Consider the following 19258-nt stretch of genomic DNA (forward strand, 5'->3'; position numbering starts at 1 on the left):
TCTCTCTCTCTCTCTCTCCATCAATGCGGTAGAATGTGAAGGCAAAAACAAATCAACCACAATAACACAGCGAACAACAAACATTAAAGAGAAAACGCAACACCAATTACAGCAGCGTCACAGAGAGCCAGTTTACGCCAACCTGCATTGACGCGGAGTAGTATTTCACTTACGCCAATAGCCAAGACGTTTACATGACGCGTATATAAAGCCAGGTTACGCCACTCTAGTATACTCACTATTAACCATATACGCCTCGAGAGAGAGGGTCTGTAGAGGTGGCGTATAACGAAGCCAAATTACGCCGATGGGTCACCGGTTGGCGTAATGGGAGGGGAGGCTTACGCTAGGTGGTGTACGTGACGCTGAGGCTCTTGGACTGGTTTTGTATACAGCTGCTGGTGTAGAGGCAAGGTTAGCACCCGTCTGTTACACACACACACCAACCCACTGGTGATCTGATGAAATGAGACAATATATATAGATGACGTCACAAGACACCACAAATGACGTCACAAAGCAATAATGACGTCACCAGACAAACAGATGACGTCACTTACACAAAATCGCCGCCCCCCCCCAAAAAAACCCCCACTAATATTCCTTCACTGAGAGCAACCTGATTCCGCACTTAATAAGACGTAACAGAAGACGGATGTGAAATGTCAACGAAGCCAATAGTTAACGGAACACATTGAGACACTTCTCCCTGTGTCGAGGAACTTTTAGATGAATACGGAAGTTAACAACAGGATTGAGGGGTCGGCCGAGGGGGAGTGTGAGGTGTAGGTAAGAAACAAGTGACATGGCGGATGAGAAGAAAAAACATTATGATAGTGCAATAATGAACCTTGTTTTTTCTTAACGTCTGTTACTCAATGGCAGAAAATCAGTGAACGAGAAAATGTAATTGTCGCACACACACACACACACACACACACACGCACATCCTGAACCATATCCTGAAAGTGATGTCATTTTCCACCTATGTAAGTATATAATTATGTATAAATAAATAAATTAATAAAAAAACAGTACAAGACTTATGGCAGCACTTAATAAAAGGTGGATTGCCACTTAGTAAAAAAATTATGATCAACCTTAATAATTTTACTATATATATATATATATATATATATATATATATATATATATATATATATATATATATATATATATATATATATATATATTTCATGTAGATAAATCATTACCCAACCAGACAAAAAAAAAGTAATCACATCACGAAAAAAAAGGAAAAAAATCAATTTTGTGAAGCAGCGAAACGAACCAACAGCAAAAGACTCGGAGCCTCACACAATGGCCTCGCCTGGTCTGCGTGTTGCAAAAAAAAAAAAAAAAAAAAAAAAAAAAAAAAAAAAAAAAAAAAAGGGGATCTTCCAAGGCTCTCTGCCCCCCTCCCTCACCCCGGTTTACCCCCCTCTGAGATTACGAGGGGCTGGCTCCCCCAGTTCCGTATTATCAAAGGTAGGCTCCACTAGTTCCGTATTATCAAAAGGTAAGGCTCCACCAGTTCCGTGTTATTATCAAGAGTAAGGCTCCACCAGTTCCGTATTATCAAAGAGTAAGGGCTCCACCAGTTCCGTATTATCAAGAGTAAAGGCTCCACCAGTTCCGTATTATCAAAGAGTAGGCTCCACCAGTTCCATTGTTATCAAGGTAGGCTCCACCAGTTCTGTATTATCAAGGTAAGGCTCCACCGGTTCCGCATTATCAAAGAGGTGAGGCTCCACCAGTTCCGTGTTATCAAAAGGTAAGGCTCCTGATTCCAGTAGTATCAAGAGTAAGGCTCCACCAGTTCCGTGTTATCAAAGGTATGAAGCTCTGGTCACATTATCGAGTAGGCTCCACTACGGTTTATTATCAAAAGAGTAAGGCTCCACACCAGTTCCGTATTATCGGTGAAACCCTGGTTTAATATTATCAAAATAAAGCTCCACCAGTCCGCATTATCAAAAGGTAGTCCCACTAGTTCCGTATTATCAAAAGGTAGGCTCCACCAGTTCCGTATTATCAAGAGTAAGGCTCCACCAGTTCCGTATTATCAAGAGTAAGGCTCCACCAGTTCCGTGTTATCAAAGGTAAGGCTCCACCAGTTCCGTGTTATCAAAGGTAAGGCTCCACCAGTTCCGTGTTATCAAAGGTAAGGCTCCACCAGTTCCGTATTATCAAAGGTAAGGCTCCACCAGTTCCGCATTATCAAAGGTAAGGCTCCACCAGTTCCGTATTATCAAAGGTAAGGCTCCACCAGTTCCATATTATCAAAGGTAAGGCTCCACCAGTTCCGTATTATCAAAGGTAAGGCTCCACCAGTTCCGTATTATCAAAGATAAGGCTCCACCAGTTCCGTATTATCAAAGGTAAGGCTCCACCAGTTCCGTATTATCAAAGGTAAGGCTCCACCAGTTCCGTGTGTATTTATTTGTTATTATTATTATTATTATTATTATTAACTTGTTCGTGTTCATGAGTTTATGGCTTCGTCGACTTCCCCATCCTTGCAAATACGATAACCTAACCTAACCTACTCTATCCTATTTTTAACGTATCCTAACCTAACTTAGCCTAGCCTATTCTTAACATATCCTAACCTAACTTACCCTATTCTTAACCTAACCCAACGAATCATTTGACCGCTTGAAATTATGAAATCTTGATAGTGATGGGTCGATTTTATTGACAACTGGCAACTGTTAGCTGCCAAGGCCATCCACTGACACCTCGAGCGAATTTAATAATATTTTTTGTCTAAATATATTTCTGTACTTCAATAACAAAGGCTTATAAGTACATATTTATTTATTGTATTTATTTATTGATGTTTTATATTGTTAATTCCGTTTCATGTTATTAATCTTTTCATCTGTTTATTAATGGTTTATGTTATTTAACTAAATTTACTTATATCTTTTGTTACATTTGTTTTATTTATTTATTTATCTTCCTTTTAATTATCCACTGTTGTTATCTTCGAGTTTTTATTATAAGAGGCTACGATATTAATTTATCCCCGCGATCCCTGGCAAATTTTCCCGCGTTAAACAAAATTTTATATTTACTTACTAATCTACCTATTCATTTATGCATTTATACATTATTCTACCTATTTATATATTAATGTATTTATTTATGTATTTATTCCTATATTTATTTTTAATTAGTGTTATTCCAGACAAACCTTCACTGGACGAGGCTTACGATGCATGTTTACCCCCGCAGCCTCAGGCAATGTTTACACGAGTGCTGGAGACAATGGCCGCTGGGCTAAAGGTAATTTCCTCACTCCGTGCTTTCATTTGGAGGAGGTTATTTACACCTACAACCAACAACTGTATTTATTTACACCTACAACCAGAGAAGGTATCTATTTACAAGTCAGGAATTTATTTATTTATTTATATATTTAGGTATCAACAGCATTTATGATATTTGTTTGGTAATCTATTTAGATATTTATTTAATAGGAGAATTATTTTACGACCCCGTTTTAAGAATTCCAATTTGTATGCGGGTTAAAGTAACAAGAATTCTCAATAAGCAACACGTACAATTCTCAGTAAAAAAGGAGTATATATAACACTAAAAGTAAGAATTAAGCTCAATAAATATAATTCCCAGTAGGTATTAAGTATGAGGGCAACATTAAGCACATGTAATAAGTGGTTTGCCCGGGTTGAAGTATGTCGGCGACAACATGAAGCGGAAATAGCCAGCGTGCCAAAGGGTGCGTGATGTTGCCCACCTTCATTATATTATGTAAATAAACGTAATATATCTACTTTTTCATGCTAGTATATTTATATAAGTATATCTAAACTATTTTAATATTAAAGATGAAAATAAAATAATGATAATATAAATAATAATAAAAGGGATATTAATGGAAAATTATAATAAAATACTACTACTTCTACTACAAATAATAATAATAATAATAATAATAATAATAATTCCGTTTATCTGTAATTAAAAAACGTCTGAGAAACACTCCTTAGTTCACTGTAATCGCTATAAAAATACAGTTCCAGCTTGAAATTACATAAGAGATTGTACAGAACCCAATGCAGTCTTCAGGTCACAAGTACTTTATATGCAAACGCCGTTCACCACACCTATATTTTTTCCACTCTCTCTCCCTCTTCTCTCTTTATCCGGTTTCTGAGTTTCTCTTATTCGTTATTTCTCTTCGTGTCCTTCCATTTTCCCTCTCTCTATATATCCGGTTTGTATTATTCTCTCTCTTTCTCTATAATAAAACATTAAATAGCATAATGTCGGTATTTTTTTTATAATTATTAACAATATTTCACTCGTTAGGAAGTATTGAAGCAAGACAATGATAAATGAAGAAAGATAAAGAAGAATAAAGACAAAAAACGAAAGAAGAAAATAATAAAGAAACCGAAGCAATGGAAGACAAAGAAGAAAGATATAGAGAAAATAAAGTAAAGAAATAGTAAGATCTAGGAAAGAAATGAGTGCTGGGAGGAGGGCGAGGCGGGGGGGGGGGGCTGATCCTGGCCCGCCCACTAACGGTACACACTTCCTGCTGTCCTCATCCTGTACACGTACACATATACCACACGTACACACACACATGTACACATACAGACATATATCGCACAACTACACACTCACGTACACATACAAATAATGTAAACTTACACACGTACATATTTACGTACACATACCGTACACACACACACACCTACGGTACACACACAGGTAAGGGCAGGTGAAAGAGGTGTACTCAACCACACCCTGTCCTATATATAATGACCCCTGACCCCTCCCTGTGACCTTTAACAGTCTGAACTTTGTAATAGTGGTAATGAAATATACTGAGGCAACAATAATAATAATAATAAAAACTAGACAGTACTGTACTCGGCAGTAAGGAGGGTGACAGACAGACAGATAATATAACCTGTCGCACTCACCTGTAGTCGTACCCACACCTGTACCCGTAACCGCACCTGTATTTGTACCTGTTCTAGTTAATACCTTTGCCCTTGTTCCTCCCCTCTACACCTCCCTCACTCCCTGTAAACAAACAAACTCCGACTAAAGCCTAATAACCAATATCCCGTTCTTCTTTACTTCCGTCCGTCAGTCCTTCACGTATGTAGTCCCCAAATAGCCCCCAGTTCACTACCCCATAAGTTAGCCACCCAGGTCACTATTTCTTAAGTAGTCCCAAAATAGTCCCCAAGTCAATACCCCTGAAGTTAGTCCCAGGTCAATACCCCGTTAATTAGCCCCAGGTCATTCGCCCGTAAGTAGCCCCAGGTCAGCCCACACCGTTAGCCACCACACCCAAAATTTCGCAGCTTCTCCGGTGAAAATAACAGACCCTTTAAATTACTTCTGGCAACTCTTGTGATACCTGAACCACTTTCACCTGTTGAGTACCTGTGTGTGTGTGTGTGTGTGTGTGTGAGTTTGTCTCTATATAATGTACCTGTAAGTGTGTTTATGTATGTATGTATGTATGTATGTATGTATGTATGTGTATTTATACGTGTGTGTGTATTTCAAGTGCTTAATACAACAGCCCACAACAACTTTAATACAATACACCAGAGCCTCACTACAGCTCTCATACACTCGGTTCAATGAGGTTTAATGAAGGCAGAGCTCGCGTGACACACACTTAGACCACAAGGGCAAAAAACACACTCTAGGTACCACACCCTCCTATCACCCGGTCAAGCGCCACTGCCCAACTGTATATGGTAGAGTGTGTGTGTGTGTGTGTGTGTGTGTGTGTGTGTGTGTGTTTGTGTGTGTGTGTGTGTGTTTAATAGAATTTTGATGTTCCTTGATGAATAAAGATTTTAACTATTATTTTTTTACGATAAACTCAGTAAAAATAGTTACAAAAATTCATTAATAAACAAATGAAGAAAAATTTAATAAATTTAAGAAAAACAAAATAAATACACAAATAACAATAATAAATAAAGGTAAAAATATAAATTAGTGGATATGCAAATTAATGAATAAGTGTAATTTGCACATAACACCTGGTAATAATAAGAGGTAGGTACCACACCTGTCCTGGCTCAAGTCTGTCATTAATACACTTGTACTCGAAGGTGTGTGGTGACGTCACGACTGTAGCTTACCTGGAAATACAAGAAAATACACAATTACAGACCGGAAATAACTTAAAATAAACGTATATGCATATTATAACCCTGATGTAACTTAGGACACAACGTTATACACTTGATATAACGTAAAATAAAACATTGCAACCTGGAAATAACACACACACACACAGGTGACTCACCCCCAGAGTGTAGTAATAACACTTACGGGGTCATTTTCGGGGTTCATAGGTGTGTGTGTGTGTGTGTGACCAACTTGACCCATTACTGTCACCATCTTTGTGTCGTAACTAGCTTAGGTCAAGATATAAAATGGCGCTGGGTTAGGTTAGATTAGGCTACTATAGAAATTTCGGGATGACGTCACTATGGCTAACCAATCACAGGCACGCAACGTCACAAGAACATAACGTCACTATGGAGATATCCAATCACAACGAAATCACGTCACTATGAAACCAACCAATCACAACCAACACACGTCACTAAAGCTGTAAACAAAACAATCTCCACCAATAAACAGCGATATTTAGTCCACTCCCTAAGATAACTATTTCCCCGTCAACAAGTAATTTCCCAAAAAGAAATAGAATTAATCCAGTTAAGCCTCAGTCAAGGAGGAAAAATAGCAGCAGCGAACCCAGAGATTAGACCCCAGATGAGCGCCAAAGTCCCGACCAGCCAGTCACCCAACCCAGTGAACTTGAGTTGATTTTGCTATTAAAGATTATGTTTAGAAGGAGATAATTGTTACAGTATCAATGAACCAAATACTGGGTGTGATGTCCGTAGAATTATATTAAGTGACGACCTGTACATACACACACACTCTCTTTATGACACAGACAGACAAAGAGAGTGAGACAGACAGAGAGAGACAGAACCTATACGAACGTTTTCCTATCTGAGCACATGACGTCAGTAGAGGTGTGGTGACGGCAGTTGAGTACCAGTGTGTGCGTGTGCGTGTGTGTGTGTGTGTGTGTGTGAATACCCACTCATTGTTTACCTCTTCCTGTGGGCATCTCTCCAACCCCCACACACATATATATTCAGGGCAGCGTGTGGTAGGTAACCCTGTATAAGAGCTTCCGACCACCAAGGCTGCCAACCACTCTTCACTTGAGTATAACCTATCGCCTCGCTTAACAAATCCTCATACTATTGTCCTTAAATTATAAAAAAAATACACGAAAATAATAAAAAAACAATAAAACGTAATATCCATACCGTTGTGAATTACTAGTTTATAAAGTAGAAATTGATGACCTTTTAGAGAATCTTGTTTGGAAAGTCGAAATTCTAGCCGTGTTTTCTGTATTTTTTTATCATTTTAAACACGTCTTTCAGGTTTGTTATGGTCACTGAAATGCCAATCATATACTCCTCAAGTAGTAGTTACATCCTGAAGTTTGAGAATGTTGGTGAGAGGTGAATTATTCCGTAATTTATCCGGTAAAGGTCTCTTGAATTAACTGTAAGTATTGGAATGGTTTGAGGTATAATGTACAGTGTTGCCAAGTGGTGGAGGCGGCGGTGCCAAGTGTGTTAAGTCTGAGTATATTGTAATGTCAGGAACTTGTGTACAGCTGAATCTAACTGACGGTGGCTTACTGAAGGCTGACGGCTGAGTAAAGGCTGACGGTAACTGATTGAAGGCTGGCGGTGGCTAACTAAAGGTTGACTGAAGACTGACGGTGACTAACATTTGCTGACAGTAGGGCTGACACAAAACACGTAACAAAATACCTCAGGATGATGCAACAGTTCACTCAGAGATTGACAATTATTTAACCCAGTTAATGGTAACGTCGTGGCCTCAGATGGTCTGTCACTCTCTCTCCCCTCCTCTCTCAAAACAAAGGCAGCGACCAACTATTGAAACACACCCACACACCCACCCACCCACCCACACACACACACACACACACACACACACACACACACACACACACACACACACACCCACACACACACACACACACACCTTGCACAACGTCACTTATGATCTCATTGTGAAACACCTGACCGGACCCCTGACTACTCTGGCTCTCCCTCCCTCCTTCCCTCTCTCAATGCCTACCTGCCTCCCTCCTTCTCTCAATGCCTCCCTCCTTCTCTGCCTGCCTCCCTCCCTGTCTGCCGCACCCACTGGCCATCTCGCGTGGTCAGTAGTGTGAGAACAGTGTTGTAAGTGGTGGTAGTGGCTGAAGCAAATAGTGTTAGGTGGGGGGAGTAGTGGTGGTAGTGGCCAATTAAGAACATAAGAATGGAGGAAACTGCAGCGCTCAGTGGGCCTATTGGTCCACACTGGGCAGTCCCATTTACACCCAACCTCTATTGCTCATATATCCCTCCAACCTATGTTTGAAGCTATCCAGCGTGTTCGAGTCAATGATTAGAAGCTGCATCGCCATGACGTAATCATTTAGAAGACCAATCAAAATGAAATGGTGCAATATCCTCCGTGACGTCACAATCTAAATGACCAATGACAAAAATAAACAGAATTTACAAATGCCCCCAAAACAAAAAACCAATTATAATACTTCATTTATAAACAAGAAAACCAAGCTCTCGGGGATGAGCCAACAAAGGCGAGGAATCTTATTGGCCCAGCACCAAAAACCGATTCGAGACGAGAAATCTGATTAGCTGTGCATCAAAACACGCTCTGACATGTTCTAAGACACATGGTTCCCTGGTGTGTGTGTGTGTGTGTGTGTGTGTGTGTGTGTGTGTGTGTATGTGTGTGTGTGTGTGTGTGTGTGTGTGTGTGTGTGTGAGAGACATTCACACCCACTCATAGCTGTGACAGTCTAACAGTCATCAATCAAAATCCACAATACCCCAGTCATAATCAACAGTCAAAACCTCCCAATCAAACTGGTCAGTCACAAACACTCACCCCAAATCCCGACAGTCAAAAGAAACAGTTAAAATCCACAACCACACATATATACATTCACACAGTTAAATGGTCTAATTCTCCTGGACAAGAGACCAATTCCAGTCTCTCTCTCTCTCACGCACACACACACACGCACACACACACAAGATTCAGTTACCAGTCTCTCACACACATACACTCACACAATTAAACGGTCTAGTTCCCCTGGACAAGACAGTCACCAGTCAGTCAGATAACCTTTACCACACAATGACTGGGGATAACGTCACTGTATCAAGACACAAATATGATGAAAAAACTGTCACGCTTGGATGTGGTTTTAATACATGGTCAGTGACTTATTGTTAATATGAGACACACACACACACACACACACACACACACACACACACACACACGCTTGGGTAAGACGAACTGAACCAGAGACAATCATCATTACCACTCATCATCATCATCATCATCATCATTATCAATACTACCAACACACACAGGTACAGTATAAGAGGGACGTATGTAACACAGGACCCAGGTGTATTGTGTACTGTATGACTCGGAGGAACACACACACACACACACACACACACACACACACACACACACACACACATACATACATACACACACTAACATCCTCCTTGCTTTAATCCATTAACTAATCACCCGTTATTATCGTCCAATTAACCAGCAACACACACAAGGCACTAATGACCTTAACGACCCGGGTTATACTCTAATTACCTTCTTTGTTTGGAGTGCAACTACCTCAAGGGGCGGTTATTATGGCTCTTTTATTTGGTTCCGGTGTATGTGTGTGTGGGAGGGGAGGTTATTTTGTGTGTGTGTCGTTCTCTCTACTATAACACACACACACACACACACACACACACACACACACACACACACACACACACACCAACATTCAGTCGCCCCCACAATAGTTTCCCACCGATATAAATCCAATAAACAATAAAACATTCAGTGGAGTGCAGTACCCAGGATCCCCACCCGTGTGAACCTCTCAACAGTGTATGGTACTAGAGAAGCCATATAGCTCTCCCTAGATCAATGTTCAGTGGCGTGTGGTACCCAAAGAAGAGCCTCATCGGTGTGAAGCTCGTCAGTGTAGTGTAACCTTCAGTGGCGTGTGGTACCCAGGGCGGGACGCGTGTCTGGTCCACTTGGAACTTTGGAAGTTAATACTACGCCCGGAAGCCGACAGAAAGGTCGTGTGGGTCTTCCTCTGCGTGTGTGTGTGTGCACGTGTGTGTGTGTCCACGTATTCATTACACTGATGAAGTTATTTTTGCAGAAGTAAATTTACCTTCAAAACATTTCAAAATAAAACCAATTAAAACTTTACTAAACAAACACACAGATTTTACCATGACTGTTTACATGGTCTTCAGGTACTTTGTTTACAGTGCAGAGTTAGATAGATAGTAAAAGAAACCTAACCTAACCAATCTACGGTACAGCTACAGTAAATATCAGAGTAAAATACAGATCTTCCTCCGCCCCCATGACCTGACACCACCACCACTACGACTACCACCACTATCACCACCACTACGACTACCACCACTATCACCACCACTACGACTACCACCACTATCACCACCACCACTATCACCACCACCACTACGACTACCACCACTACGACTACCACCACTATCACCACCACTATCACCACCACTATCACCACCACACCCTCACTCTCAGACATGTTGACAAAAACTTCGTCTGGCGATACTTGTTGGCACGAGTAGTGTCTCCGGCGAACAGGAAATGGTGGGAGAGAGAGAGAGAGATGATGGGACGGAGAGGAGGAAGGTAGGAGGGGGATGGGAAAGAGTATGAATGAACAGTGAGAGAGAGAGATAGAGTACACCCAAGCTTCATTAACTCCTTATAATCCACTAAGACAAAGCCTCTTCGATTTCCTTGTCTCCTTCGTTCACTTCCTCTCGCTCATTACTCTCTCCTCTCTTTCCTAGTGCCTCTCCCTCCACTATGAATTCTTCCTTTCTCCTCCTCCTCTCTCTCTCTCCCCTGCTCCTCCTTATCTTCCCCTTGTTTCCTTCCTCATTCCTTCCCTCCCATCACTTGCTCCTCCTTATTAGTACTTCCTCCTCGTCTTCCTTCCCGCCGTGATAAGGAGGAGGTCAGAGGTCACGTTGAAGTTGACCCCTGAAAGATGGTCATATGTGGAGCGACCCGTGCAGCTGGTGTAGTGGGGGAGGGGGGAGGAAAAGGAAAAGGGAAGAAGGAGATAAGAAAAGGGGAATGGGGGGAGGAATGAGGGAGGTGGAGGAGGGAGGGAAGCAGCACCTCCTTCTCTCCCTCATTCTCACCCCCCGCATGAAACCAACTTCCCCTCTCTCTCTCTCACTTTCCTCACTAAGGGCTTAACCTCTCCTTCCTACACTCATCTTCATTCCCTCACTGAAGGGTTTGAGAGGTCAGCTCATATTTGTCTCCATGTATATAACAAACCTCCATGTGTGTGTGTGTGTGTGTGTGTGTGTGTGTGTGTGTGTGTGTGTGTTTGTGTGTGTGTGTGTGTGTGTGTGTGTGTGTGTGTGTGTGTGTGTGTGTGTGTGTGTGTGTGTGTGTTCGGTTTCCGTCAAAAGGTTCTGTCTGTCTGATTATCCCAAGTTTCTCTCCCTCTCTCTCCCTCTCACCACCTCTCCCCCTTCACGGATGACATCTGGCACAATTCACTGACGCAGGGACTGACGGACGAACAAACGGACGGCCCCGTCATCTCCCACGGATGTTGTCACGGTGCCAGAACATCCGGGGCGGTAGTACAACGTCACCCAGGCGACGCCGTACAGCACTCTAACGACCCCGTGTTGCGATACTAACGAAGGAGGAAGAAGATTGCCAACGTCTTACAATACTGACGAAGGAGGAACACCCCACAGGGAGTCTGGAGAGGCTGGGGATTAATGGGGGACCTTTATATGAGCCAACATAATCAGGGTCTTCACTCTAGACTCAGCTAATAGGCTTAACGTGGACCTGTAGAGTCCCGGGATAAGGGAGGTCGTTGATCAGGGCCTGGAGAGGTGGAGGCATTAAGAGGTCTTTACCTTACTTACTGGAAATGGTGTAAATAAACATTCCTTTTCTTAACTATTGTAAATTATCTCTTAACTTACTGTAAATCACCCCTCACCTACTGTAAATCACCCCTCACCTACTGTAAATCACCCCTCACCTACTGTAAATCACCCCTCACCTACTGTAAATCATCCCTAACCTGTAAATCACCCCTCATCTACTGTAAATCACCCCCACCTACTGTAAATCAACCTTCACCTACTGTAAATCATCCCTAACCTGTAAATCACCCCTCACCGACTGTAAATCACCCCTTACCTACTGTAAATCACCCTTCACCTACTGTAAATCACCCCTTACCTACTGTAAATCAACCTTCACCTACTTAGCAAATCATCCCTAAACACTTAATAAATCACCCCTCATCTACTGTAAATCACCCCCACCACTATAAATCAACTTGTCACCTACTGTAAAATCATCCTAACCTGTAAATCACCCCTCATCTACTGTAAATCCACCCCCACCTACTGGCAAATCAGCCTTCACCTACTGTAAATCATCCCTAACCTGTAAATCACCCCTCACCTACTGTAAATCACCCCTTACCTACTGTAAATCACCCCCACCTACTGTAAATCACCCCTTACCTACTGTAAATCACCCCCACCTACTGTAAATCACCCCTTACCTACTGTAAATCACCCCTAACCTGTAAATCACCCCTCATCTACTGACAAAAACAAGCTTGGCAGTAAAAGTTCCCTCCCCACCCCTTCCCTCCTCACGCCATGACGTCATCTGGACAATAATAACGTCATATGGACAATAATGACGTCATATGGACAATAATAACGTCATATGGACAATAATGACGTCATATAAACAATAATGACATCATGTGGACAATAATGACGTAAATGGCTGAATTATCGACCTCGTCTCAGACCTTTGTTGGGATCTTACGTGTAATTTGTTATTGTGTTGACAACTTACGGACGCAAGGACAGACGAACGTACAGACTGTAAGAGATTAGAGACAGACAGACACAGATAGACAGACAGACAGACAGACAGGGGAACGTAACTCTTCTCTGCTGTATTTAAACCAAGACCGCAGACAGAACCTACCAAAAGACCGCAGACAGTACCTACCCCAAGACCGCAGACAGTACCTACCAAAAGACCGCAGACAGTACCTACCCCAAGACCGCAGACAGTACCTACCCCAAGACCGCAGACAGTACCTACCAAAAGACCGCAGACAGTACCTATAAACTAACGGTACCGGAGACAGACCGACAGACCGACATGCTTACCGGGACCCAACGGCAGGGGTCACCTGCCCCCCCCACCTCCTGACTCTGGGATCTATAACTTAGTAGATGAAGCAGCAGACCTATATACAGTTGATATTATCGAGCTGAGCTATATACTCTTCAGGTAATATAGAGCACAGAGCCACTAGAATATAGAGCACAGAGCCACTAGAATATAGAGCACAGGGCCACTAGAATATAGAGCACAAAGCCACTAGAATATAGAGCACAAAGCCACTAGAATATAGAGCACAGAGCCACTAGAATATAGAGCACAGAGCCACTAGAATATAGAGCACAGAGCCACGAAAATATATAGCACAGAGCCACTAGAATATAGAGCACAAGGCCACTAGAGTATAGAGCACAGGGCCACTAGAATATAGAGCACAGGGCCGCAAGTTCCCCCAGAGCCTAAAGTCATCAGGTTGAGCGAATTGGGTCAACAACCGCGTGTATCAGGAGATCAATTTACCTATTACGAGGCTCAGGGAGAGAGAGAGAGAGAGAGAGAGAGAGAGAGAGAGAGAGAGAGAGAGAGAGATGTGTTTATTGTACTATCTCATTCTTAATCTTTTATCTATTTTCCCTTCGTCTCTCCATCTCACTCCCTCTTCTTTCCTTTTCCCCCTTTTCAGTATTCTGCCCTTCCTTCTTCCTCCTTTAACGCTCCCCTCCCCCACCATTTAATCTTCCTCTCTACTCCTCCCTTTTCCCCCCTCTCAACCCTCCCCCTTTCCCCTCTCAACCCTCCCCCTCTCCACCACTCACTCACCTGTTAAAGATGGCATCTCCCTCTCCATCCTCGTAAGTACACAAGGAATCGAGAGTGAGGTGAGAATCCCTCCTTCCCTCACTCCTACTCCTTCCTCCCATACTCCTCCCACTCCGTCCACTGCTTCCACTCCCACTCCGGCTGCTCCCACTCCTACTGCGTCCGTTACTGTTGTTGTTCTTCATTGTTCTTTTCTTGTTCACTTCGAGTTTATTGTTATTTCTGGGTTTTTATTATTGGTTTGTTTCTACATGTTTTTTGTTATTATTTTTTCATTTATTTGTTCTATATTATTTTTCAGTCATTGTTTCATTTCCTTTATTCCACTTTTATTATTAGTTCTTGTTCTTCATCTTTAATTTGATTTTCTTATTTCAAAACTAACTCAATATTTCACTCGTTTCTCATTCACTATTTATCTATTTTCCTTATTTATTATATTTATTCATCATCTTCATCGTTATTCAGTATTTTCTTTGTTCACTTAACTTAATTTTACTTGTTTATTGCTTATTTTGTTTCTTACATGTTATTCAACTTTCTCTTCGTCGTTTATAAATCCACAACGTATTGAAGTGTCATATTGATTCGTTATATTCAAATAATTTCAAATATTAACGAATATAACGGTTCTAAAGATAAAAAAATATGGTTATACACATCTGTTTGTCTACTGTTTACATTACTTTAAAATAAATGAAAATGTCAAGAAATATAACGATTCTAACGGAAAAGAAACTTTCAAATGTTAACGAATATAACGGTATTGAAAGATAAAATAATTTCAAATCTCAATGAAAATAACGGATTTAACATAAAAGAAACATTAACTTACATTTATTCAATTGTCTAAAGCGCTTCAATTATTATTTTTTAATAAATTCAAATGTCAACGAATATATCGACTCAAAAAACCTATGCCCATTGTTTTTAATCTAAAAAAATTAAATTTTCAAATAAATTCAAATGTCAACGAATATAACGGCTATAACGAAACCTCATACGTTCACAACCACGACATAGTGACGGTGAAGCGCGCCAACACACACACACGCGCACGCCAACACACACACACGAGCACGCCAACACACACACACAGGCGCATAACACACACACACGAGCACGCCAACACACACACACAGGCACGCCAACACACACACACAGGCGCGCCAGCACACACACGAGCACGCCAACACACACACACGAGCACGCCAACACACACACACAGGCACGCCAGCACACACACCAGGCGCCAACACACACACACGACACGCCAACACACACACACAGACACGCCAACACACACACACGAACGCATCAACACACACACACACACAGGCACGCCAACACACACACACAGGCACATCAACACACACACACAGAGCACGCCAACACACACACACGAGCACATAACACACACACAGGCATAACTTACACACACACAGGCGCGCCAACCCCACACACAGAGCGCCAACACACACACCACACAGGCGCATATACACACACTGACGCATCATACACCACCTGGTAGCATGTACACACACACACACGGAGCACACCAACACACACACACAGGGCACGCAACACGCACACACGCAGGCACACCCAGCACACACACACACAGAGCACGCATGTACACACACGAGCACGCCAACACACACACACAGGCACGCCAACACACACACACGAGCACGCCAACACACACACACGAACACGCCAACACACACACACGAGCGCGCCAACACACACACACGCCAACACACACACACACACACGCGCCACTCACCACAACAGCGCATGCGTATGAAATCTAAAAACACACGAATATTTTTATTTAAGAGTCCAGCTAGGATTTTTGACTGGCGAATTCTAGTTAAGACCGGACTGTGGCAGATAATGGATCATTAAAATATGGAACCTGGAGCCTCACGTATCTTAACTAACTCACTTTTCTAAAGTAGTAGAGATATTACAGAATATAACTTATTACAGAGGATAACTTATTACAGAGGATAACTTATTACAGAGGATAACTTATTACAGAGGATAACTTATTACATAGGTTATCGTACATAAACACATTCTGTTATCTCGTTAGTGGGAAAAACATTACTTAACTGAGATACGGCTCAAGTTTTTTCGTTGGTTTTGGTGATAATATTAAACTGTCTGGTTACATGGTTACAGCTAAGTGAAAAATCTTAAAAGTAAATGTAATTAGATGATATTGGATAACGAAGCAGCCAATCAGATGCCGTCGTTACTCTCATCAAAGGCTTCCAGTTTCGTTATCACAGTTTCGTACTCTAGTTTAGCTGCGTTAAAAATTCATAATTTTTTTAAGATTATGATACAAGTTATTACGTAAATTTCTGGTTTCCGCTCCATAATGGTTCTGAGCAACGGATGGCGGCAAAACATTTAATTGAAGACCACTCGAGTTTTCATAATTAAACCGTACGCTACACCCGACACATTACTGAAAAACAAACCATATTTCTCCAATAAAACACAAACACACACACAGCGCTTAACCGGATGCTCTACATATGACACAGATTCGGATTTTGTACTCAGCATGTATATATGCAGTAAGTACAAGTATACATTTTAAGGTATAAAGCACATGTAGATGTATGTATAATTACGTAAATACACAGTACAGGTAAAGATATATAAATACAAGTATATATTTAGGTACATAGTAAAGGTAGATACATATAACATACAAATGCAGTTATAGGTACAGAAGAGGAAGAGAAAAATCTTAAGAATTTGTAAGAACTCCCCCCCCCCCATCATTCCTAAATCGTGCACACAGTTACAAGGGAAAATTTCCACCACAAGCCAATAAGCACATTATGATTGTACGTTATTTTGTAGCACGAATATGTATGATAAGATATACATACATACACACGCAGGTACTTTCTAAATTGTTAAGGGTATTTGATGATAGCCAAACACACGCAGTAAACATATACTCTCTCTCTCTCTCTCTCTCTCTCACAACTTCCAAAATTGTATCAAAATTATACTGAGATTCTACCAGTTATTGAATGTTGTTGTTGTTAAATATTTTTACACTACAACAACTAAGCTTAGTAGTAGGAGTAGTAGTAAACAGACGTAAATATCAACACACTGCACCAACTCATAACTGAAGCAAAATGGAAACTGAACACGGCGACGGTATCTTCCCAGAGTACTTCGTTCTGGCCCGCACTGTAAAACCTTAATTCTCTCTAATTTCCACTAAACACTAATTATAACTTGCCTGAGAGTGTTGTTAAACATCTATATAACCCTCTAGTTAATACAGGATGTACTTACAAGGTTAAATATACAATTATGTTGAAGGTCGGACCCCATAAGTGCTTGGTACAAGAACGAAATGTTGTGATCCTTTTAACGCCGCCACCACTGCTCAATAGCCTAGTTACGTCACTCTGTTCACTCCAAGGTTTTTCTCGAGTACAAATTACACTAACTGTTTCACACGTGGATTTTTTTTATAAGATTGTTGGGTAAAGTTATGGCATTCTTTAATACTGACGAGAATATATATATATATATATATATATATATATATATATATATATATATATATATATATATATATATATATATATATATATATATACACACAGTGTATACACAGAAAGGCTGAAATGCAAATCGGAATTAACATTGTAAACATACGCTGTTCTTGATATATAAAACACTGACCTGTCAAAAACGCATTACTTCCAAACAATTCTACCTAGTATACAACAAAAATTCTGTCTTAACCATGTAAAAGGAATACTTTTTATACTATATATTTCATTCACTCATAAAACACCATTTCTGTCATACCTATAAAATGACCCTAACAAGACATGACTCCCCGAGGCCTGACTCCCTACACTGTACACCTGCATTATATAAGTACATTGTATACCTACACTATATGCGGTATGCACATAATATACTTACACTGTCTATATACTTGTTGAATCAATGTAAACTTGTATGACGATTTAACTGAATAAATATCTATTACTGGAGTATATAATCAACTATCTATCTATCAATCACGAGGGAAAACTCACCTTCTGTGACCCCCCCCCCGTGTGGTCATCAGAGCTGGAGTACTATTCATTTTGCGGCTAAAAGGTCACGGTGTTGAAGGCTGACTTTCTACACTGGTACACATTATACTGTACACTCCTGACCAGAGGTGTGTGTGTGTGGGTCGGGTGAAATTACTACCTTTCCTTAGCTTATTGCTTGGTATTTCCGTCTCAATTGCTTTCTCCGTTTTTTCCTGTTTGTCTTTGTGTCTGTCTGTCTGTCTGTTTCTATTATTACTACTCTGTCTACCTGTCTGTCTTCTACTGTTGCCTTGAACTACCACACCATCACCACAATCCATTACCCTACTACCACAATCTATTAGCATCTACCACACACACACACACACACACACACACACACACACACACACACACACGCACACACACACACAATACGACCTTTCACATTAATTTTACCTCAACATAAAAACACGAAAACGATAACATACATACCAACTACACATTCTCTCACATCTGACACGTACATATTGTTTTTTTATCTTTATCTCAGTATCTTATTGTTTCTCACTTCGTTCGTCTTTTTTTTCTCTCTATTTCACTACCTCTCATTGTTTCTCACTTCTTTTTTTATCCCTCTCTGTCTCTCTGTCTGTCCCTCATCTTCTCTCATTTTATTAATAACATTCTTTCTTTTTTGTCTTTCTCACTTTTCTTATTTTCGTTTTGTTTCTCGCTCTTCTATTTTCTTTCTCCCTCTCTCCTACATTTATCACAACTATGGATATAAGACAGTTACCATATCTTAAACAGCGTCTTGAGACAGGAAGCTGCATTAGACAGAAATTTCTCGTTAAATACCTTTGTAAACCAACGTCTATTAATATCACCCGTTTAAACGTTGTTGTAGGCTACTGTCTATTAATTAATTCTGATATGAGTTGTTATAAGCGACTGTCTATTAATTTGACTGTCTA

General features: G+C 40.9%; 1 protein-coding gene across 5 annotated transcripts in view; it reads right to left on the reverse strand.

The window, feature by feature from the left end:
* Window positions 1–19258, reverse strand: part of LOC121864898 (tyrosine-protein kinase Fer-like) — a 62870-nt gene that overhangs the window by 29183 nt on the left and 14429 nt on the right. For 4 of the 5 annotated variants that reach the window (XM_042364066.1, XM_042364064.1, XM_042364063.1 and 1 more), the window contains exon 2: window positions 14206–14837. The exons of the other annotated variant lie outside the window; for it this stretch is intronic. In XM_042364066.1, the coding sequence (XP_042220000.1) occupies window positions 14206–14390 (185 nt within the window). In that variant the 5' untranslated portion in view covers window positions 14391–14837. The remainder of the gene's footprint in view (window positions 1–14205; window positions 14838–19258) is intronic. 5 annotated transcript variants of the gene reach the window in all.

This window comes from Homarus americanus, unplaced genomic scaffold (genome assembly GCF_018991925.1).
Source record: "Homarus americanus isolate GMGI-L3 unplaced genomic scaffold, GMGI_Hamer_2.0 scaffold2539, whole genome shotgun sequence".
Lineage (NCBI taxonomy): Eukaryota > Metazoa > Arthropoda > Malacostraca > Decapoda > Nephropidae > Homarus > Homarus americanus.